At 40.3% G+C, this 19,895-nt stretch overlaps 1 protein-coding gene across 1 annotated transcript in view; it reads left to right on the forward strand.

The window, feature by feature from the left end:
• Window positions 1-19,053: 19,053 nt before the first annotated feature.
• Window positions 19,054-19,895, forward strand: part of KATNAL2 (katanin catalytic subunit A1 like 2) — a 65,835-nt gene continuing 64,993 nt past the window's right edge. Inside the window, exon 1 of the mRNA XM_002918126.4 lies at window positions 19,054-19,152. Within this exon, the coding sequence (XP_002918172.2) occupies window positions 19,102-19,152 (51 nt within the window). The 5' untranslated portion in view covers window positions 19,054-19,101. The remainder of the gene's footprint in view (window positions 19,153-19,895) is intronic.

Genomic DNA, 19,895 nt, shown 5'->3' on the forward strand with positions numbered 1-19,895 from the left:
CACCACCTTCCGCCCACGTCTTCCGCCCAGGCTCCCCGCGCGCAGCGTTCGCCGCGCGTCAGCTCCCGCCCTCTCCCGCGGCCTGCCGGCCTCCCGCACGTCTTCAGGCGCTGGGCCTGTGGCCGCGTCCACTTCGGCCCCGCGCGGCGCCTCCCTCCCCTGGAAGCGCCGGCACGACTGCGGCGTTACCCGCCGACCTGGAGGAGGGCCTGGCCCGCGGGAGCGGCGGAGAGGAAGAAGAGGTGGCCGGGACTGTTGACAGCAACATTTCGGGAAGATTCTAACGGTGCTCTTCCACACGGTGGCTGTAGCTGGAGGAAAGCCGCCTCAAAACCATCCCCCAGAGTAGTGGCGGAACAATCTAAATGTGGGTGTTGGGTAAGCTATTGTTCCGATCTAATGGTGCAGGCTTGGTGAGACGTCTTTGGATTGGTAATACCCTCCAAATACTAACCTTCCGACTTTGAAGGGCGACTGAATGTCATGGACTGCAGAGTTGAGAGGGTTGAGCGGTGGGACTGGGGAGCCGTGAAATAAGAGAGCGAAATCAGAGCGCTCAGAAGAACCCTCGTTTTTAAAAAGTCGAGGGGTCAGGGAAATAAGATAGCTAGGAAAGATGAAATGCCAAGGTTAGAAAAGATGGAAGGAAGCTTGATGGCACCGCTGACGTGCTGATAAAGGATGAGAGAAGATGCTGAGTCAAGCTGCTCAGAAAATTCACCGGACCAAGTCCAGGGTTCAGATTTCCTTGAAGAGGTGGATGGAACCCACCCACGAAGGAACTTCAAAACAATACAATTTGCAAGGCCCTGTTTAATTTGGTTCCTACCTACTGCCTCTTCCCACCATTTGTTTAATGAATAAAAAAATGAATGAACAGTATCTAGAGTGGTTTCTAATGCTGGCTCTCTACCATTAACTTTATGGTCTTAGCTTGGCTTGTTCTTGATCTTAACTTAAATCCCTTTGGCCTTTACACCTCAGTGGAGTTTAACATTGTTCAACAGGCATTAAAGGAAGGCCACTGTGAACTAGGAGCTTTGACGGAATAGAAAGATGAATGGAAAATAATACAACCTTCCACCAAGTAGCTTACCAACATGAACACAAAGTTAAGAGAAGCATGGCCTCACTGAGACCTGTTTGTAGTTTCATTGCAGGGTTGGTTAGGTTTGACTGCAGAGTTCTAAGTGCTGCCTCAGACAGGCCTAACCCAATCATAACCAACGTCCTCCTTGTCACAGTGATTACATCAGAGCTGAACCTGTAAATGCAACTACTACCACAGGGCATTTCCAGGCTTTGCCAATTAGATCAAGCGTGGACCCATTTATTCAGTGATTAGAGATGAGGAGACTTTCTAGGTTGTGGAGTGCTATAACCATTTCCCTACAATGAGGGGCCAGCCTGAGGACCAACCCATCTTATGGGCAAGAATCACAAAAAAATACCAGAATTAGCTTTGACACCCTCTCCCCCCACCTCTTGTCAGTATTCTTAAGCCAATGCCTTTCTGTTACTGCATCAAATAGTTTTCAGTAGGTTTTCTGTTAGTAGCATCTGAAATAGAATGCTACCTTGTCTGCCTAGACCAGATTACTAATTTGGCATCTTTTCTAAACTATACTAAGACTCATTCAATATTTGTTTAGTGGAAAGCCTGAGTGGTAGAGAGTGGAGGGGATGCCTGTCTCTTTACTGTCACAAACAGTTCAGCTCTGGTCTAAATTTGTATGTCCTACTCATGAGAAAGAAATCTCTGCACTTACTTGAATCTAACTTCCTTATAATGTGGCATGAAATGTCCTTGGAGCAGAGCTGGGGAGGAGAGAGCTGTGATAATCTCACCACCACTTTAAACCACATACCAAAGTACCACTTCCAGCCACATACGGAACGTCCCCCAGAGGAATTCCATTAAATACAATTTTCTCCTCATTACATTTTTTTTTCTTCAAGATTTTATTTTTAAGTAATCTCTCTACCCAAAGTGGGGCTGGAATTTACAACACCAAGATCAAGAGTCACACGCTCCACAGACTGAGTCAGCCAGGCATCCTCCTCATTACATTTTCTATGATAAAATGTGTTAACACTTTCTATGGATTGAGATTCCAGGCAATTCCAGGCAACCTAACTGGTCCAGCCCCTTAGCCAGCTCCAATTTAAAACATCAGTATTGTAATTAAAGTGTCCTAAGATTACACTATGTGAAGTCAAAAGTCTCAGGAGTGGCTTTTCCACTTATTAGTTGTGTAGCTTTAGCAAAGTCACAACCTCATTTTCTTTTTTATTTTTTATTTTTTTAAAGATTTTATTTATTTATTTGACAGAGATAGAGACAGTCAGTGAGAGAGGGGACACAAGCAGGGGGAGTGGGAGAGGAAGAAGCAGGCTCCCAGCAGAGGAGCCTGACGTGGGGCTCGATCCCGTAACGCCGGGATCACGCCCTGAGCCGAAGGCAGACGCTTAACCGCTGTGCCACCCAGGCGCCCCACAACCTCATTTTCTAATCTATAAAATGAACAATTATTCCTGAACTCAGAGTGTTGAAGGATTAAATGAGATAAATTATCTAACTTTATGAACTTTAAAAGTGATAGATGATAAATCTTTTATATCTAAACAGCTGATAAACATTAAAAAAAGTATTAAGAGGCACTCATATACCCTTATGATATATCTTAGTATCTTTAGAAAAGACTCAACCTAGTTGGACAGTGCATGAAATTTTGAATTCAGTTCCAAGCACCTGTCTTATTCTTTTCCTTTCTATCTCTGAACCCAACAATTCTCCCTGATCTCAACATCTCTCTTTTCCACTGATTTCTTCCTCTCTCCCTGTAATCATTTTCAAACCTCCTATACTGCCAAACCACCTTTCTTCCTTTGCCTATCATACATCTATTTTAATCACATTTCTTCACACCTTTATACTTTTCTGATAGTGTTTGGCCTTAACCTTTACTGAAACTAATATCAAGGAAACTGAACAATGAATTTATCTTATAATTTTATATCCCCAACTTTTTATTCTGAAATTTTTTAACACCAAGAATAGTTAAAAGCATAATATGATGAACACCTGTATATATTCCAACTAGATTTAACAATTACTGATATTTGAAAAATAATTTTTATTAAGGTATAATTTACATACAATGAAATCCTCATGTTTTAAGTAAACTCTTCAGTTAGTTTTGAAAAATGCTTATCAAGATACAGAATATTGGGGCACCTGGGTGACTTAGTCGTTAAGCGTCCGCCTTCAGCTCAGGTCATGATCCCAGGGTCCTGGGATTGAGCCCCACATCAGGCTCCCTGCTCAGCGGGAAGTCTGCTTCTCCCTCTCCCACTCCCCCTGCTTGTGTTCCCTTTCTTGCTGTGTCTCTCTCTGTCAAATAAATAAAATCTTTAAAAAAAAAAAAAAACATACAGAATATTACCATTACCCCAGAAAGGTCCAAGTTCCTTCTTGCCCCATCCCAGTCAAGGCTCCCACAAGAAGCAACCAATGATCTGATTTGTAATACTATAGAGAGAACTAAAAAATGAAGGAACATTCTCTACTTATTTTTAAGTGCTATAATAACTTAGATGCCAAAACTAGATAAAAATTAGTTTTCCCATCTAACTTATAAATACCTCTTACCCTAGTAATGCAAGGATGGTTTCACACAACATATATATTAAGCAACTTGGTAATTTGATCCAACTTACCACCTGAAACAACCAAAAAAATCTGGGTGTAGAAAAACAGAACCAAATGCCTAATATAAGGAATTATCCAGCCAAAATCTTAGAAGGAAGTATTCCAGGCAGTTAAACCAAACATTTGTCCTGAAGGCATTGAACAATCCAAAAGTAAAATCTATAAAATGAGCTATGACTTTTGCAGGATTGCTGAGCAAGAGAGAAATAAATCTAAATCTAGTATCACAGAAGATGGAAAGTCTAATAAATACCCCGTATATTGAATATGAGATCCCATAGGGTAAAGATAAACCAGAAGTAAATCAGTTCTTCCACAGATTATAATCAGGTTTAATGGTAATCAGAAAATCTCAAGCTTTGTATATTGAATAAACAGGTCCTAGAGAGGCATGCTACAGGCACTGGACAGAAACAAGTCCTCTCCAGATTATGACCCCAAACCTCAAATTACTCTACACAGATAATTTTCCAAATAAAATGACCAGCACATAGTCAAAAATCAGAAAAAGACTGAAATCGAAGCATGCTTACACTAAAAAATAAAAAGTTTGAAAAAAAATAATCTAGCAGAAACTCTATTCCAGAATTGAGAGGATTAAGAACTCAATGCATAGGTTAAATAGTATATTACATACAGTTTATGAGAAAACAACCAGAACATATGTTAGAAGGCTATTTTTAAAAAAAGATTTATTTATATAAGAGAGAGAGAGAGAGTTGGGGGAGGTCAGAGGGAGAGAATCCTCAAGCAGACCCTCCCCCCAAGTGTGAAGCCCAACATGGGGCTCGATCCCATGACCCATGAGACCACAGCCCAAGCCAAAACCAAAAGTTGGACACTCAACTGACTGAGACACCCAGGTGCCCCAGAAGGCTATTTAGAATGAAGCACAGAGAAAACAAAACAAACAAACAAAAAAGGAAAAATGCATAAGAAAATATTGAAGACATAGTTCGAGGCCTAGGAGATGATGTTGAAAAGGTCTAACAAATGTTTAATCAGAGTCTTCAAAGAACAAGAAAGCCAGAATGAAGCAGAAGTATTATGTGAAGAGATAAGTTCTGAGATTTTCTAGACTGATGAAAAAAACAAAATCATTTGCCATCCTGCATGGAAACTTGATTTTCAGTTAACTCTCTAGGTTTGTTCACTGGTAGGGTGATAGATGGCTATAATTTAAAAAAAAAAAAAAAGGTTAAAAAAAAAAGACCTCTGGCTAGTAAATTGCCTCTGAATCAGGAGGAATTAACTACAAATGAACTATAAATACCTGATGGGGAGGCCATACTTGGACTTTCCTGAAGGAGTTCAATCAGTAAAATATAGCAGTTTTCAGTTTGTGTGCAACTGACGGCATGATCTTCATGTACTATGTAGAACTACAATGAGAAGTAGAATAAATCCATAAATATAGTGAAGCATTTTACCGTACCTATCTTAGTAATTGATAAAAAAAAAAAAGACAAAAAAATCATTAAAGATACAGATTTTGGTGTGCCCAAGTGGCTCATTTAGTTAAGCAACTGCCTTCAGCTCAGGTCATGATCTCAGGGTCCTGGGATCCAGCCCTACATCTGGCTCCCCACTCAGCGGGGAGTCTGTCTGTCCCTTTCCCGCTCCCTCTGTCCCTCCCCCTGCTCATGCTTTCTCTGTCTCTCTGTCTCTCTCTCAAATAAATAAATAAAATCTTAAAAAAAAAAAAAAAGCATGGTCATACTGGGGGCACTTGGGTGGCTCAGTCAGTTAAGTGGCTGACTCTTGATCTCCGCTCAGGCCTTGATCTCAGGGTCATAAGTTCAAGCCCCACCTTGAGCTCCACACTGAGAATGGAGCCTACTTGAAAAAAAAAAAAAAAGATAGATGGATAGAATAGGCATACTGTTGTACAACCATCATCACTATCCATCTCCAGAACTCTTTTTATCTTCCCAAACTGAAACTCTGTACTAATTTAAAAATAATTCCCTATTCTCCTCTACTCCTGGTCCCTGGCAACCACCATTCTGCTTTTCCTGTGGAATTATACAACATTTCTGTTTGTGACTGGCTTATTTCCCTTAGCATAGTGTCTTCAGCATTCATCCATGTTGTAGCAGATGACAGAATTTTCTTCCTTTTGAGGCTTAATAATATTCCTTTGTATGTATATACAATATCTTGTTTATCCATTTATCTGTCTATGAACATTTACATGTGTCTTAGTCAGTTTGGGCTACTGAAACAAAACATCACACACTGGGTAGCTTAAACAACTTTTTTTTTTTTCTGCAGTTCTGGAGGCTGAGAAGTCCAAGATCAAGATGCCAGAAGACTTGGTGTCTGATGAGGGCCCTCTTCCTGGTTTGCAGACAGCTTCCTTCTCGCTGTATTCTTACACAGTGGGAAGACAGAGCTCTGGTGTCTTCATCTTCTTATAAGGGCATTAATTCCATCACAGGGCCTCCACCCTCTCACCTCAGCTAAACCCAAATATCATCACATTGGGAATTAGAGCTTTAACAGGTGGCTATTGGGGAAGTGAGGGGGACACAGACATTCTGTCCATAGCAGGTTGCTTCCACCTTTTAGCTATTGCGAATAATGCTGCTATGTACGTGGGTTTAGAGATACCTCTTTGAGACCCTACTTTCAATTTTTTTGAATATGTACTCAGAAGTGGAATGCTGGAGCATATGGTAATTCTGTTCTTATAGTTTGTGGAACTGCCGCACCATTTTCAAAAGTGCCTGCATCATTTGACATTTCCACCAGCAATGCACAAGGGTTCCAAATTCTCCCCATCCACATTAACACTTGTTATTTTCTGTTCTTTCAATAGTTGCCATCTCATAGGGCAAGCTGGTGTCTTATAGTTTTGATTTGCATTTCCCTAATGATTATTAATGTCGAGTATTTTTTCATGTGTTTATTGGCCACATGTATATCTTCTTTGAAGAATGTCTACTCAAATCCTTTACCAATTTTTAAAATCAGGTTGTTTTTTTGTTGTTGAGTTTCACTAAATTTGTAAGGATTGAAATCATACAGATTATGATCTGTGCACAATTAAGGTAGAAATCAATAAGAGATAACTAGAAAATCACCATAGTTTTGAAAATTAAGAAATACCCTTCTAAATAACCTATGAGTCAAAGAAAAAATCACTATGAAAATTTAAAAACTACCTGAATGAAAATATGACATATCAAAATCTGTGAGCTGTACCTAAAACCACAGTTATAGGGAAATATAAACTTAAACTTACATTTTAGAAAAGAAAAAAGGCTGGCAATCAGTTGACCTAAACAACTTTAAATAACAGAACAGAAAAATATCCAAGGAAGGTAAGGAGAAAGACACACTAAACATAATAGAAAAAACTGATAAAGGGGAAAACTAACATATAATTGGTACACAATGCTTGACATTTCCTCAAAAATTACCAGACATGCCAGAAAACAGGATCAAATGACTAAAAACCAAAAAGGAGATTTGTGAGGGGCTGCCACAAGTCTGTTTCTCAGTTGCTTCTCTATCACAGAGAATGACATGATACAGGTTTTTTAAATCATCTCCCAGGTTCTTATGAGACATGGTAAGTCATGATAATAGTATGCACCTTTGTTGTGATGTCATGAGAATGGCACTTTACCTCTGTGGTCTTCGTCTGAAAAACCCATAACCCCAGTTTAATGAAGAGAAAAACATCAGACAAATCTCAATTGAGGGACATTCTACAAAGTACTTGACCAGAATTCATTAAAAATTTCAAGGTCATCAAAAACAAGGTAAGGCAGAGAAACAGTCATAGCCAAGGGGAGCCTAAAGAGATATAACAACTAAATATGAGGTGGCTGAGACCTGCTACAGAAGAAGAACATTAGGTAAGAACTAAGGTAATCTGAGTAAAGTAGGAATTTTAGTTGATGATGTATCAATAACTGTTCGTTAATTACAACATAAATACTATATAAACACAAGGTGTTAATAATAAGGGAACCTGAGGTATATGGGAACTCTCTGTACTATAAGCACAACTGGAATCTAAATCTTATTTATTATAAAAATGATAAATCATACTTGATAAATAAAATGTTTATCATTCAAAATTATATTTTCCAATGATAGAAAAGAAATGGCTATTAGACTTTTTAATTTATTTTCATTTTTTATTTGGGGGTATTAGATTTTTAAATAACGATTTCAACCTTTATCTTATTATATTAATTATATATTTTTTCTCATTATAAGTAAGTTAAAATTAACTGTTACTTTTTAATTTTTTTTAAGATTTTATTTATTTATTGAGAGAGAGAGAAAGAGAAAGAACATGAGCAGGGTGGTGGGGAGGGGGAGAGGGAGAGAGAATCTCAAGCAGACTCCACCCTGAGCACAGAGCCAGATTCAGGCATCGATCTCTTGACCCTGAGATCATGACCTGAGCCAAAATCAAGGGCAGGGCACTTAACCAACTGAGCCACTTAGACTTCCCAAACCCTGTTTTAAATGCTGTTTAATTCCCTTTTAATCCCTAGAGTTCATCCCACTTTATTTTTATTTCCTTTTTTAAAATTTTATTAAGCTTTTAATTTTAATTCCAGTATAGTTAACATAGAGTGTTATATTAGTTTTCAGGTGTACGATATAGTGATTCAACAATTCTATACATTACTTAGTGCTCATCACAATAAGCGCACTTTTTAATTCCCATCACCTATTTCACCCATTTCCGCACCCACCTCCCCTCTGGTGACCATCAGTTTGTTCTCCATAGTTAAGAGTCTGTTTCTTAGTTTGTCTCTGACTTTTTTCCCTCTGTTTCTTTGTTTCTTAAATTCCACACATGAGTGAAATCATATGGTAGTTGCCTTTCTCTGACTTATTTCACTTAGCATTATACACTCTAAGTCTACCCATGCTATTGTAAATGGCAAGATTTCATATTTTTATATTCCATTTTGCGTATATATACACATACACACACACACACAACACACACACCACCTCTTCTTTATCCATTCATCAATCAGTGGACACTTGGGTTGCTTCCATAATTTGGCTATTGCAAATAATATTGTAATAAACATAGAAGTGCATCTATCCTTTCAAATTAGTGTTTTGTATTCTTTGGGCAAATACCCAGTAGTGTGATTACTGGATCATAGGGTAGTTCTATTTTTAATTTTTGGAGCAAATTCCAAACTGTTTTCCACAGTGGCTGGGCAGCACCGGTTTGCTAACACTTCAACCTTTAAATGATGGTAAAAACATAAAATTTCTTTTCAGCTGTAGCCACAAGAATTTGAAGCCATTGTCATTAAAATGCCTTGATCAGGAAGTATAGACATTTCAAACCCTAAATCTGCTGTGGAAGTTCTCTCAAACTTTTCATTAATTTTTTTTGGAAGTTTTATATGAGTTCAATATTTTATATTTTCCGTAACACTTTATTATTCCATTTTCTTCTTATAAGAAAACAGTAATGAGCTTTTTTAATTTTTAACCAAGGCCCATATAGGTATTCTAAGTCCCTTCTAGTTCATCAACATGCCACAGAAATTTTTTCATTTTCTTTGTGAGCTATGACCTGAAAAAGACTAGGAAGTACTCACCTAGAGAAACTTACACCCGCACATGCATAGTAGGAGATATGTACAATGGTAATCACTACATCACTGTTTGTGATAGTGAAACTCTGAAAACAACTTATCTTGTCCATCAAGAGAGTGGGTGTATGCATTGTGCTATATTCCTGAAAAAGAGTGCTATGTGTATAGAAGAAGAAAAAAAATGAATAAGCCAGAGTTCCATATAATAAATGGGCAAATTCCAAAAACAATGTGAAATAAAAAAATCAAGTTGGAAAAAGTTATATGTCCTTTATACAAATTTTTCCAAAATATGAAGCAATGGTATATATTTACAGACATATACATATGTGATAGAAGTTCAAAAACATACACGTGAATGATGAATACCAAAAACAAGGATAGTGGGTACCTCTGAGAGGGGAATGGGATCTGTGGGGTGTTCTGGAAGATTCTATATTTATAAAGTTTTTTTTCTTTTAAAAAAAAATACCTGAAGCAAATACAGCACAATGTTAAGATATGACAGATTTGGAAGGTGGATATACCAACCTATTTTTCTTTATATTTGTGTGCTTGAAACATTTCATAATAAGACAAAACTCAAAATACATCCTAAATCTGATCGTTTTTTACAACTTCCCTGCTCCTACCACCATCAGCCTGAATGACTGGAGCAGCCTCCTGTCTTGTTTCCTTGCTTTCTAGCTTGTTCCACTACAATTATTCTCCACACAACAGCCAGAATGGTATTTATGAATATAAATCTGCTCTCACCATCCCCCAGTGCAAAACCATTCAGTGGGTATACACTGCTCTAAAAATAAAAATCAAACTCCTTACCACAGTCCACAGGCCCTTGTTTTATCTCCGACAGTTAGCCCTTAGTCTTCCTCCACTATCATTATTTATCTCCTCAAACTGTTTTATTTTTCTTCTGGAACTTCTCACTACCTCAAATTCTATTAATTCACGGTTTAAGGGTAGAGTTATTCCCAGAGTCCCCAGCTCCCACTCAAATATAAACTCCATGAAAGTGGGAACTTGAGGCTCTGCTGTATCCCCTTGCTAAGAACACTGTTTGACTCATTAAGTGTGACGTGTTTTTTTGGAGGAATGAAAAAATGAGTTCTTTTTCATTCAAAAAGGAGAGGAATGACACTTTAGTGGTTTAAAAAAAGGCATACTCAAACATACGGAGGCTGAAAATTTTAGGGTGCTCTGTCAACAATAACGAAAGCTAAGACTCATTAAGCGCTGGTGATGTACCAAGCATTTCCAAGCACTGGGACCACATACTCCTTGGGGAGCATGTCAGCCTCGCTCTCCTTCTCACAGGCCCTGAAAATCTATTTGTGACATGGAAGCCTCCTCCCTAATCACAGCGAATTGGATCTGGATCGAACGCTGGGTGAGAAAAGCCCATCTGTGAGCCAGGAGGACGCAATCAGATACTTTTTCTTAAAAATTGTGTGGAGAGTCATGCCGGCTGAAGAAGTTTGGAGATGAGTCATGTTCATGGCAGGACATTCTTGAATGAAGGGGACAGCTGTTGAGGTCCCTGAACCTACACTGGTATCTGCCCTTTCTGGACCTTGTTGTTCAGTGTTTCCTGGGCTTAAAGACATAGTTACCCCTCTGTCCTTCCCATGACACCTGGTCCCTTCATTTTTAATATGAGTCTCTTTGTTTTGTTGATGATTCGTTCTAAAAGCAGGTAAGTAAGCCATCTCTTCATCAAGGAAACTTGACTAAGACAGTCTTTCCCATGCCTGCTCTCATTTAATTCTTGTAACATTATGAGAGGGTATTACTATTTCCATTTTACAGACGAGGAGACAAGGCTTGAACAGGTCCAAAAATGTTCCTAAAATCACAGAGCAGTGAAGGTTCCAGTCCTGGCCTGTGTGACTTTGGAGAAGAGCCTGATCTCCTCCATGTGGCGGCAGGAAGGGCAGTAGGAGGACTGTGGTGGAGATGTGGTTAGGAAACCAGAGCCAACATTTTATTGTATTTATTTTTATTTTTATTTTTATTTATTTTTTAAAGGTTTTATTTATTTATTTATTTGTCAGAGAGAGATAGCAGAAGCAGGGGGAGCGGCAGGCAGAGGGAGAAGCGGGCTCTCCACTGAGCATGGAGCCCATTGCAGGACTTGAGCCCAGGACCCTGAGATCATGACCTGAGCCGAAGGGAGACGCTTAACTGACTAAGCCACCCAGGCGTCCCAAAGCCAACATTATAATACCGTTTAGGGCCATTTAGAAAATGACACTGATAACAGTGATGGGGAAAAACCCAGATTTCATTCTGTTTTGGAATAAGATCCAAAAAAAAGTTTTATTCTCACATTTCAACAATCGTTGGCGGAGAGAGATTTATATCAACACAGAATGGCTATATGATTAAAATGTTTTCTCTTCCCATTGACAGAGTTGACAGTTTTTAAAGAATGGCAGGATTTTTTTAGCAACATAAAAAATGGAGTTTTAACAGTATATATTTGGAGATGACTTATAGTTGACTGTCACAGGGTTTGCAGTGAGGCAGGTATATTTCTTGTCATTCCCAAAAATTCTCCCTCATTCTTGCATTCCTTAAGAAGTCTTACTGAAGGTCGTTTGACATAAGTGAGGTTGTGAATACAGAAATCCAAGGGGCTTACTTGGGGAGGGGCTCGGGGAGAGAAAGGGATGGGGTTTGATGGGTTAAAGTATGATTTCAAGAGAGTAATCAAATCAAAGCTTATGATTTAAAAACATTCAGAATTCACTTTACAGAACATCGTCACTGCGGGAGAAAGAGCAAGTGGAATAACTTGTTTCTTCCAGCTGAAGTTGGACTGTTTTCAATACTTCAGAAAATAATATGCCTTGAGAAAGAAGGGCTAAGCTCGAGCTCTAGCTCCTAGACCTCAAATGACACAACTTGGAAGCATCATTAATGTGTGCATCAGACACAGTTTGGTTACCTTGGTAGTTATTTAGACTGTTTAGAACTCAAGCATAAGAAATTTTAATGTGTTTTATAAAAGGAGGGAAAATATGTTTTTCTTAGAAAACGGAGAGTATTAATATTTGAGAAGCAACACACTGATACATTAAAAAGAAATGGTTCTGAGAGCAGGGAGCCTACCATATGCTCACCTCACACCTTCACGGTCCCTGGAGTTATTGCTGCAACAGAATGGAGGAGGCAGCCCCAGGCCATACTCTCTTCCCGTGGAGATGTCTACTGGTGTGCCAAGTGAGGTCCTACTTAAGGCTGAATGCCACAAAAGGAGAGACAAACACTGGTGAGGTGCCTCATGGGAAGCTCAGAGGCAGAGGACAACAGGAACTGCCAGATGTCCAATATCACAGTCCCCTCTGGAGATGCCATGTGGTATAGCCGGACCAGGTGGACATCTGCAGCAGCAACGTGTTTCTGAATTTCTCTGACATGCTGAAAAGGGCGCCCATGTGAAAGAGTGTGAAAAAAGAAAAACAAAGACTCAAGGGGCCAGCTGTGGAAAAGGTCCATGTGGACCCTGAGAGGAAGAGGGTATGGAAGGGGGCATGGAAACTTCTTCCAGAAGTGAAGATAAATTAATCTGTTGAATGCATGTGGGGTGGGGGAAAAAGGTGAAGGGGATTAAGAGTACACTTATCTTTTTTTTCAATAAACTTTTAAAAAATATTTTATTTATTTGGCAGAGAGAGAGCACAAGCAGGGGGAGTGGCAGGGAGAGGGAGAAGCAGGCTCCCCGCTGAGCAGGGAGTCTGATGTGGGGCTTGATCGCAGTGTCCTGGGATCATGACCTGAGCTGAAGGCAGACGCCCAGCTGGCTGAGCCACCCAGGCGCCCCAGAAGTACACTTATCTTGATGAGCACTGAGTAACGTACAGAATTGTCAAGTCACTCTATTGTACACCTGAAACTAATATAACACTGTATGCTAACTGTACTGGAATTAAGATTTTTTTAAAAAAGAAAAAAAAATCTGTTGAACGGAACTTTTCCCTTTTTTTTTTTTTTTTTTTTTTTTTACTTTATCTGGGCTGGGGATGGAGGTGTGCATGCTTATGTGTATTTCCTAGGTTCTAATCTAAGGATGAGTTTGCTCCCCAGGGGACATTTGGCATTCGGCAATGCCTGGAGACATTTTTGGTTGTCACAATTTTGGGCAGTGCTACTGGTATCTAGTGGACAGAGACCAGGGATGCTGCTAACCCTCCCAGTCCCCCACAACAGAGAACTATCTATCCCAAATGTCAATAGTGACAAGTCTGAGAAACACCGCCCTAGCCCAGCAAATCTAGCTAGCGGAGAATTTCAGTGAGAAAAGTTGAGTTCTTTTTTTTTTTTTTCCTTTTAAGTAAACTCTATGCCCAACCCATGATCTCACAACCCTGAGATCAAGACTCACATGCTCTATTGACTGAGCCAGCCAGGTGACCCCGAGTTTCTTTCTTAAAGGGAAAACCTATGCATTTGTGTTTGCTTTTTGTTTTTAAAGTGGTGGCTTTGGGGTGGTTGGGTGGCTCAGTCCTTAAGCGTCTGCCTTCGGCTCAGGGCGTGATCCCGGAGTCCTGGGATCAAGCTCTGCATCGGGCTCCTCCGCTGGGAGCCTGCTTCTTCCTCTCCCACTCCCCCTTCTTGTGTTCCCTCTCTTGCTGGCTGTCTTTCTGAAAAAAAATAAAAAAATAAAGTGCTGGCTTTAATTAAAACTAATTTTAAGACAAGGTGAGATGAGATTGGGGACATACGTGTCAAGATGAAAGGTTTGGATGATCTTGGACACCGCACAGGATTTTTTAAGTAGTAGTGTAATAGAACTTCTGGTCTAGAAAACTAACTGTAGGGGCACCTGGGTGGCTCAGTCAGTTAAGCGTCTCCCTTCCGCTCAGGTCATGATCTCAGGGTCCTGGGATTGAGTCCCACATCAGGCTCCTTGCTCAGCAGGGAGCCTGCTTCTCCCTCTGCCTACCTACCACTCCCCCTGCTTGTGCGCTCTCTCTCTTTGTCAAATAAATAAATAAAATCCTCAAAAAAAATATAGAAAACTAACTGTAGGAATAACTCTGTGGTTAGGTGGTCTCCAAAGACCTCATCTGCAAATCTCCCCTCAGTCAGCCCTTATAGCCCCTGCCTCATTATTCTTCATCTAGACTACTTCCATAGTTTCCTTTCTGACCTTCCAGCTCCTGTTGGTCACCTTTTCAAAGTCAACTTCATTTCTGAAGAATATTTTCACTGGATATAGAATTCTAAGTTAATGGTACTTCTTTTTCTTTAAGCACATATAGAGATGTATTTCTATAATCATCTGGATTTTCAGGTTGTTTCCATGTCTTGGCTATTGTAAATAACACTGCAATGAACTTGAGGGTACAGGTATCTCTTCAAGCTGGTGATTTTATTTTCTTTGGATATATATCCGGAAGTGCAATTAATAGATCAAACAGTAGTTCTGTTTTTAATTTTTTGAGGAGGCTCCATACTGTTTTCCATAGTGGTTGTACCGATTTATAATGCCACCAACAGTGCATAAGGGTTCCTTCTTCTTTGTATCCTTGCATGCATTTGTTATTTGTCTTTTTAATAATAGTCATTCTAACAGGTGTTAGGTCTGTCTCACTGTGTTTTTGATTTGCATTTTCCTGATGATTAGAGACGTTGAGCACTTTTTTATGTACTTGTTGTTCATTTGTATGTCTTCCTTTTTTTTTTGGATTGTTCAGGTTTTTTGGTTTTTTGTGGGTTTTTTGTTTTGTTTTGTTTTGTTTTGTTTTGCTATTGAGTTGTGTAAGTTCCTTATATAGTTTGGATATTAACCGCTTAGCAGAAAAATAGTTTGTGAATTTTTTCTTTCATTCCATAGGTTGTCTTTTCATTTCGTTGATAATTTCTTCTGCTGTGAAGAAGTTTCTAGTTTTCTGTAAGCCCTATTGGTGATTTTTGTTTTTGTTGCTTGTGCTTTGGTGCATATCCAAAGAAAAATCATTGCTAAGACTGATGTTAGAGAACTTTTTCCTATGTTTTCTTCTAGGAGTTTTGTCATTTCAGGTCTCAGGTTTAAGTTTTAAATCCATTTCAAGTTAATTTTTGTAAATGATGTAAGATAGGAGTCCAATTTCATTCTTGTGCATCTGAATATCTGGTTTTCTCAACGCCATTTACTGAAGAGACTGTCCTTCCCCCGTTGAGTATTCTTGGCTCACTTGTCAAATATAAGTTGATCAAAATGAATTTCTTAATGTGAGTCTTGGTTAGAAAAGTTTGAAAGCCAGTGGTCATGTGAAGGAGATTCCTTAGAAAAAAATACATTAAATTTGGAAATAGAGCAAAACAGTATAGCATGACCTTTCAATGTCACGCTAGAACAATGTTTAGGAGGCCCAACCTCTATCCAATAGGACTTTCTGTGATGATGGAAATGTTCTATATGTTCTAAATGTTCAGTATATCAACCATAAGCTACATATGACAACTAAAGACTAGAAATGGGGCTAGTGTGACTGAGGGATTGAATTTTTAACTTTATTTAATTTTAATTAAAATTGAAATGTAAATGGCCAAAACCAGAGGAATGTATCTATGCCCCTTAGAAAAAATTCCAAAGGCTATTGCCCTATAGAACATTAGCCAGTTTTGTATCTAACCCAGCAGTCTTACCCTAACTATGTTTTCTTTAAATGCCTGTGAATATCTGGTACCTCAAAATGTTCTTTAAACCACCTTTACCATTTTACTGGCTCCCTCAAGGACTTAAGGGGCATCTTTGACATGTGACCGTTCATATTAAAAAGAATACTGCTTTTAATTTTTTGAAAATCATGTCAACAAAACAATGTAATCAGTGCAGCAGGAAAGGTATGTAATGAAATCAGGAACAATTTACTCTCTGCCTAAACTTTGCCTGGGGTAAGTGTAGTGATTGGAAAAGTTCCATTGAACTGTCCCAGAAGGTGATTTCTGAGCTGAGTCTTAGGAGGAGGCAGGATAGGCTTTTATTAGGCAAATGAGGTGAAAGGGATCCTCTAAGCAAAAGAAACTGCTCAGGAGTAGTTCACAATTCATGTAATCTGGGGATTGGGGGGGTTGCCTGGGTTGGGGTGGGAATGACAGGTGAAACTAGACAGGGAGGGTGATGGGTGATGTCGTGGAAAGGTACACTGGCTTCACTCGGGAGACAATTTTGCATCCTAACTTTATCTTGTTGGATAACTTAGAATTGGCTAATTTGGCTCTTTGAGCCCATTTCCACAACTGTAAATTGGGAGTGTTAATGACTTCCCATGGGGTGTTAGGATTAAATTAAATAACCACATAAATCACATAGTGTGTTGTGTGGTGCTATAGATGTTTAATAAGTTACAGTTATTATTTCTAATGAGAGAGTGGTCTCGACAGCTTCAAATGGTGTTAGGTTTAAATAAGATAAAAATGTAAAATAATCTATAATTGGTTTTCCTAATTAGGAAGTTATTAAAGACTCTGGTAAGAACAGCTTCAAAGACGGAGGGGCAGAATGTGTTGAGAAATGGATGGGAGGTGACAAAGGGAAGAAGAGGACACCCAGTCCTTTCAAAAAAGCTTGAAGTGAATGGGAGAGAGGTGATTCAATTCAGCACTTATAAGATAAAAAATTTTGGGTTTTGTTTTGTTTTTAGATTGAGGAAACTTGAATATTTTTGTATCCTAAGGGTAGAGAATGCAAGAAGAAGCCTGAAGATAACGAACGGGGGATGGTTTAGAATAGGATTAACAGCAAACAAGACAGAAGGGAAAGACATTGAAGACACAAAGTAGTTAACACATGAAGAAAACGGAGCAGAGGAAAACGTCAAGTCCATGTCTGTCCACTTTTAATGAGCATAGGTTTGATGTGGAGGGAGTTGGAGGAGAAGGGAAAGGTTGATGCACGCTTTGCATCCCAGAAAGCCTCTGACAGCCAAAATCCATACCAGATTCTTCCCGTCTAAAAGGACCACTTGGCAGACATTTCAAAGTAAAGCAGAAGTTCCTTCCAGACCTTTACCTAAATACGGCAGCAGAAGGGGGCCTAGAGTTTGAGAAGTTCTTTGTAGATCTTGGATACCAGTCTTTTATCTGTAGTGTCATTTGCAAATATCTTCTCCCATTCCGTGGGCTGCCTCTTAGTTTTTTTGACTGCTTCCTTGGCTGTGCAGAAGCTTTTTATCTAGATGAAGTCCCACAAGTTCATTTTTTCTTTTGTTTCTCTTGCCTTTGGAGATGTGTCATGAAAAAAGTTGCTATGGCCGATGTCAAAGAGGTTGCTGCCTATGTTCTCCTCTAGGATTTTGATGGATTCCTGTCTCACATCGAGGTCTTTCATCCATTTGGAGTTTATCTTTGTGTATGGTGTGAGAGAGTAGTCAAGTTTCATTCTTTTGCATGTAGCTGTCCAATTTTCCCACCACCACTTATTGAAGAGACTGTCTTTTTTCCACTGGATGTTTTTTCCTGCTATGTTAAAGATTAGTTGCCCAAAGAGCCAGGACTGGAGGAGATAATGCTAAGCGAAATAAGTCAAGCAGAGAAAGACAATTATCATATGGTTTCACTCATTTATGGAACATAAGAAGTAGGAAGATTGGTAGGAGAAGAAAGGGAAGAAGAAAGGGGGGGCGTAAACAGAAGGGGGAATGAACCGTGAGAGACTATGGACTCTGGGAAACAAACTGAGGGCTTCAGAGGGGAGAGGGGTAGGAGAATGGGATAGGCTGGCGATGGGTATTAACAAGGGCACGTATTGCATGGTGCACTGGGTGTTACACGCAAGTAATGAATCATGGAACTTTACATCAAAAACTAGGGATGTACTTGTGTGGTGACTAACATCTTATAATAAAAAGTATTATTAGGGGCGCCTGGGTGGCACAGAGGTTAAGCATCTGCCTTCGGCTCAGGGCGTGATCCCAGCGTTANGTAAACAGAAGGGGGAATGAACCGTGAGAGACTATGGACTCTGGGAAACAAACTGAGGGCTTCAGAGGGGAGAGGGGTAGGAGAATGGGATAGGCTGGCGATGGGTATTAACAAGGGCACGTATTGCATGGTGCACTGGGTGTTACACGCAAGTAATGAATCATGGAACTTTACATCAAAAACTAGGGATGTACTGTGTGGTGACTAACATCTTATAATAAAAAGTATTATTAGGGGCGCCTGGGTGGCACAGAGGTTAAGCATCTGCCTTCGGCTCAGGGCGTGATCCCAGCGTTATAGGATCGAGCCCCACATCGGGCTCCTCTGCTATGAGCCTGCTTCTTCCTCTCCCACTCCCCCTGCTTGTGTTCCCTCTCTCGCTGGCTGTCTCTATCTCTGTCAAATAAATAGATAAAATCTTAAAAAAAATTTTTTTTTATTAAAAAAAAAGAAGGCCTAGAAAAGACGGGATGTCAAAGAGTAGTCTTGAAAATGTAAGCGTTGGGTCACAAGAGCCTGAACAGCTGCTGAAATCAAGGAGAAATACTATGGTACATAAACCTCTTAATTTGCGTTCTAGAGACAGAAATTACGTGAACCAAAACAACTTCAAACCCCGACCCAATCGCTGTCAATCATCCCCTCTCCATCTCTTGATTGGTCAGTGCCTGCCAACGCTCCGGATTAAACGTGTTTATTTTAATATTGATTGGCATGAGAAAGAATCCATTTGTGCCCAGCGATTGGCTGACCTTTCTAAGCTCCGGCCAATCCTGAAAGGGGCGGTCTAGTTAAGTGTCAGGTTTCCCCGAACGGCTTTCTTTGGAAGTACTGGTCAGGCTAGTACTGGCCCTTTTCACCTCTCCGGCCCTAAAACAGTAGCTGATGGAGCTTTCTTACCAGACCCTCAAATTCACGCACCAGGCACGGGAAGCGGTAAGGAAAGAATATAACCCCCCCCTCCAAAAAAAGGACTGTCCCAGGAGCTCCTCTCTCCTGTTGCTGCCGGCCGATTTGCGTGTCTGCGGTTTCTATGGCGACAACCCCTCCCACCCCACCCCACCCCCCCCGCCGAGTGGCGCAAGCGCAGGGAGGGACCTTAGGCCCCACTGGTCAAGCCCAGGGGACTGGGCTTGAGGCTGTGATGGGAAAAGGTGGGTCTGGGACCGAGGCGGGGTTTGGGAGTGCCCACGGATTTGATGAAAGGCACCGCAGTTTGTGGTTTAGGAAACGGTGTGATGTTTATCAGACCGGCTGTCTTGGTGGGTGAGCAGGTGTGGGGAGTGGTCAAAATGAACATTGTTCAAAGGCAGGGCACCTCTGACCTGGGAGTTGGAACCGTGGGTTCTGATCCTGATTCTCCACTTACCAAGGCCGAGAGAACTTAGGTATTTTTTTTGGTTTTGNGTTTTTAGATTTTATTTATTTATTCGACAGAGATAGAGACAGCCAGCGAGAGAGGGAACACAAGCAGGGGGAGTGGGAGAGGAAGAAGCAGGCTCACAGCAGAGGAGCCTGATGTGGGGCTTGATCCCATAACGCCAGGATCACGCCCTGAGCCGAAGGCAGACGCTTAACCGCTGTGCCACCCAGGCGCCCAGAACTTAGGTATTTAATTCCTTTCTTGGACTTCAGTTCTTGGACTATAATCCTTTTCGCACGAAGATTATATGAATTTT

Source organism: Ailuropoda melanoleuca, chromosome 14, assembly GCF_002007445.2.
Source record: "Ailuropoda melanoleuca isolate Jingjing chromosome 14, ASM200744v2, whole genome shotgun sequence".
Classification (NCBI taxonomy): domain Eukaryota; kingdom Metazoa; phylum Chordata; class Mammalia; order Carnivora; family Ursidae; genus Ailuropoda; species Ailuropoda melanoleuca.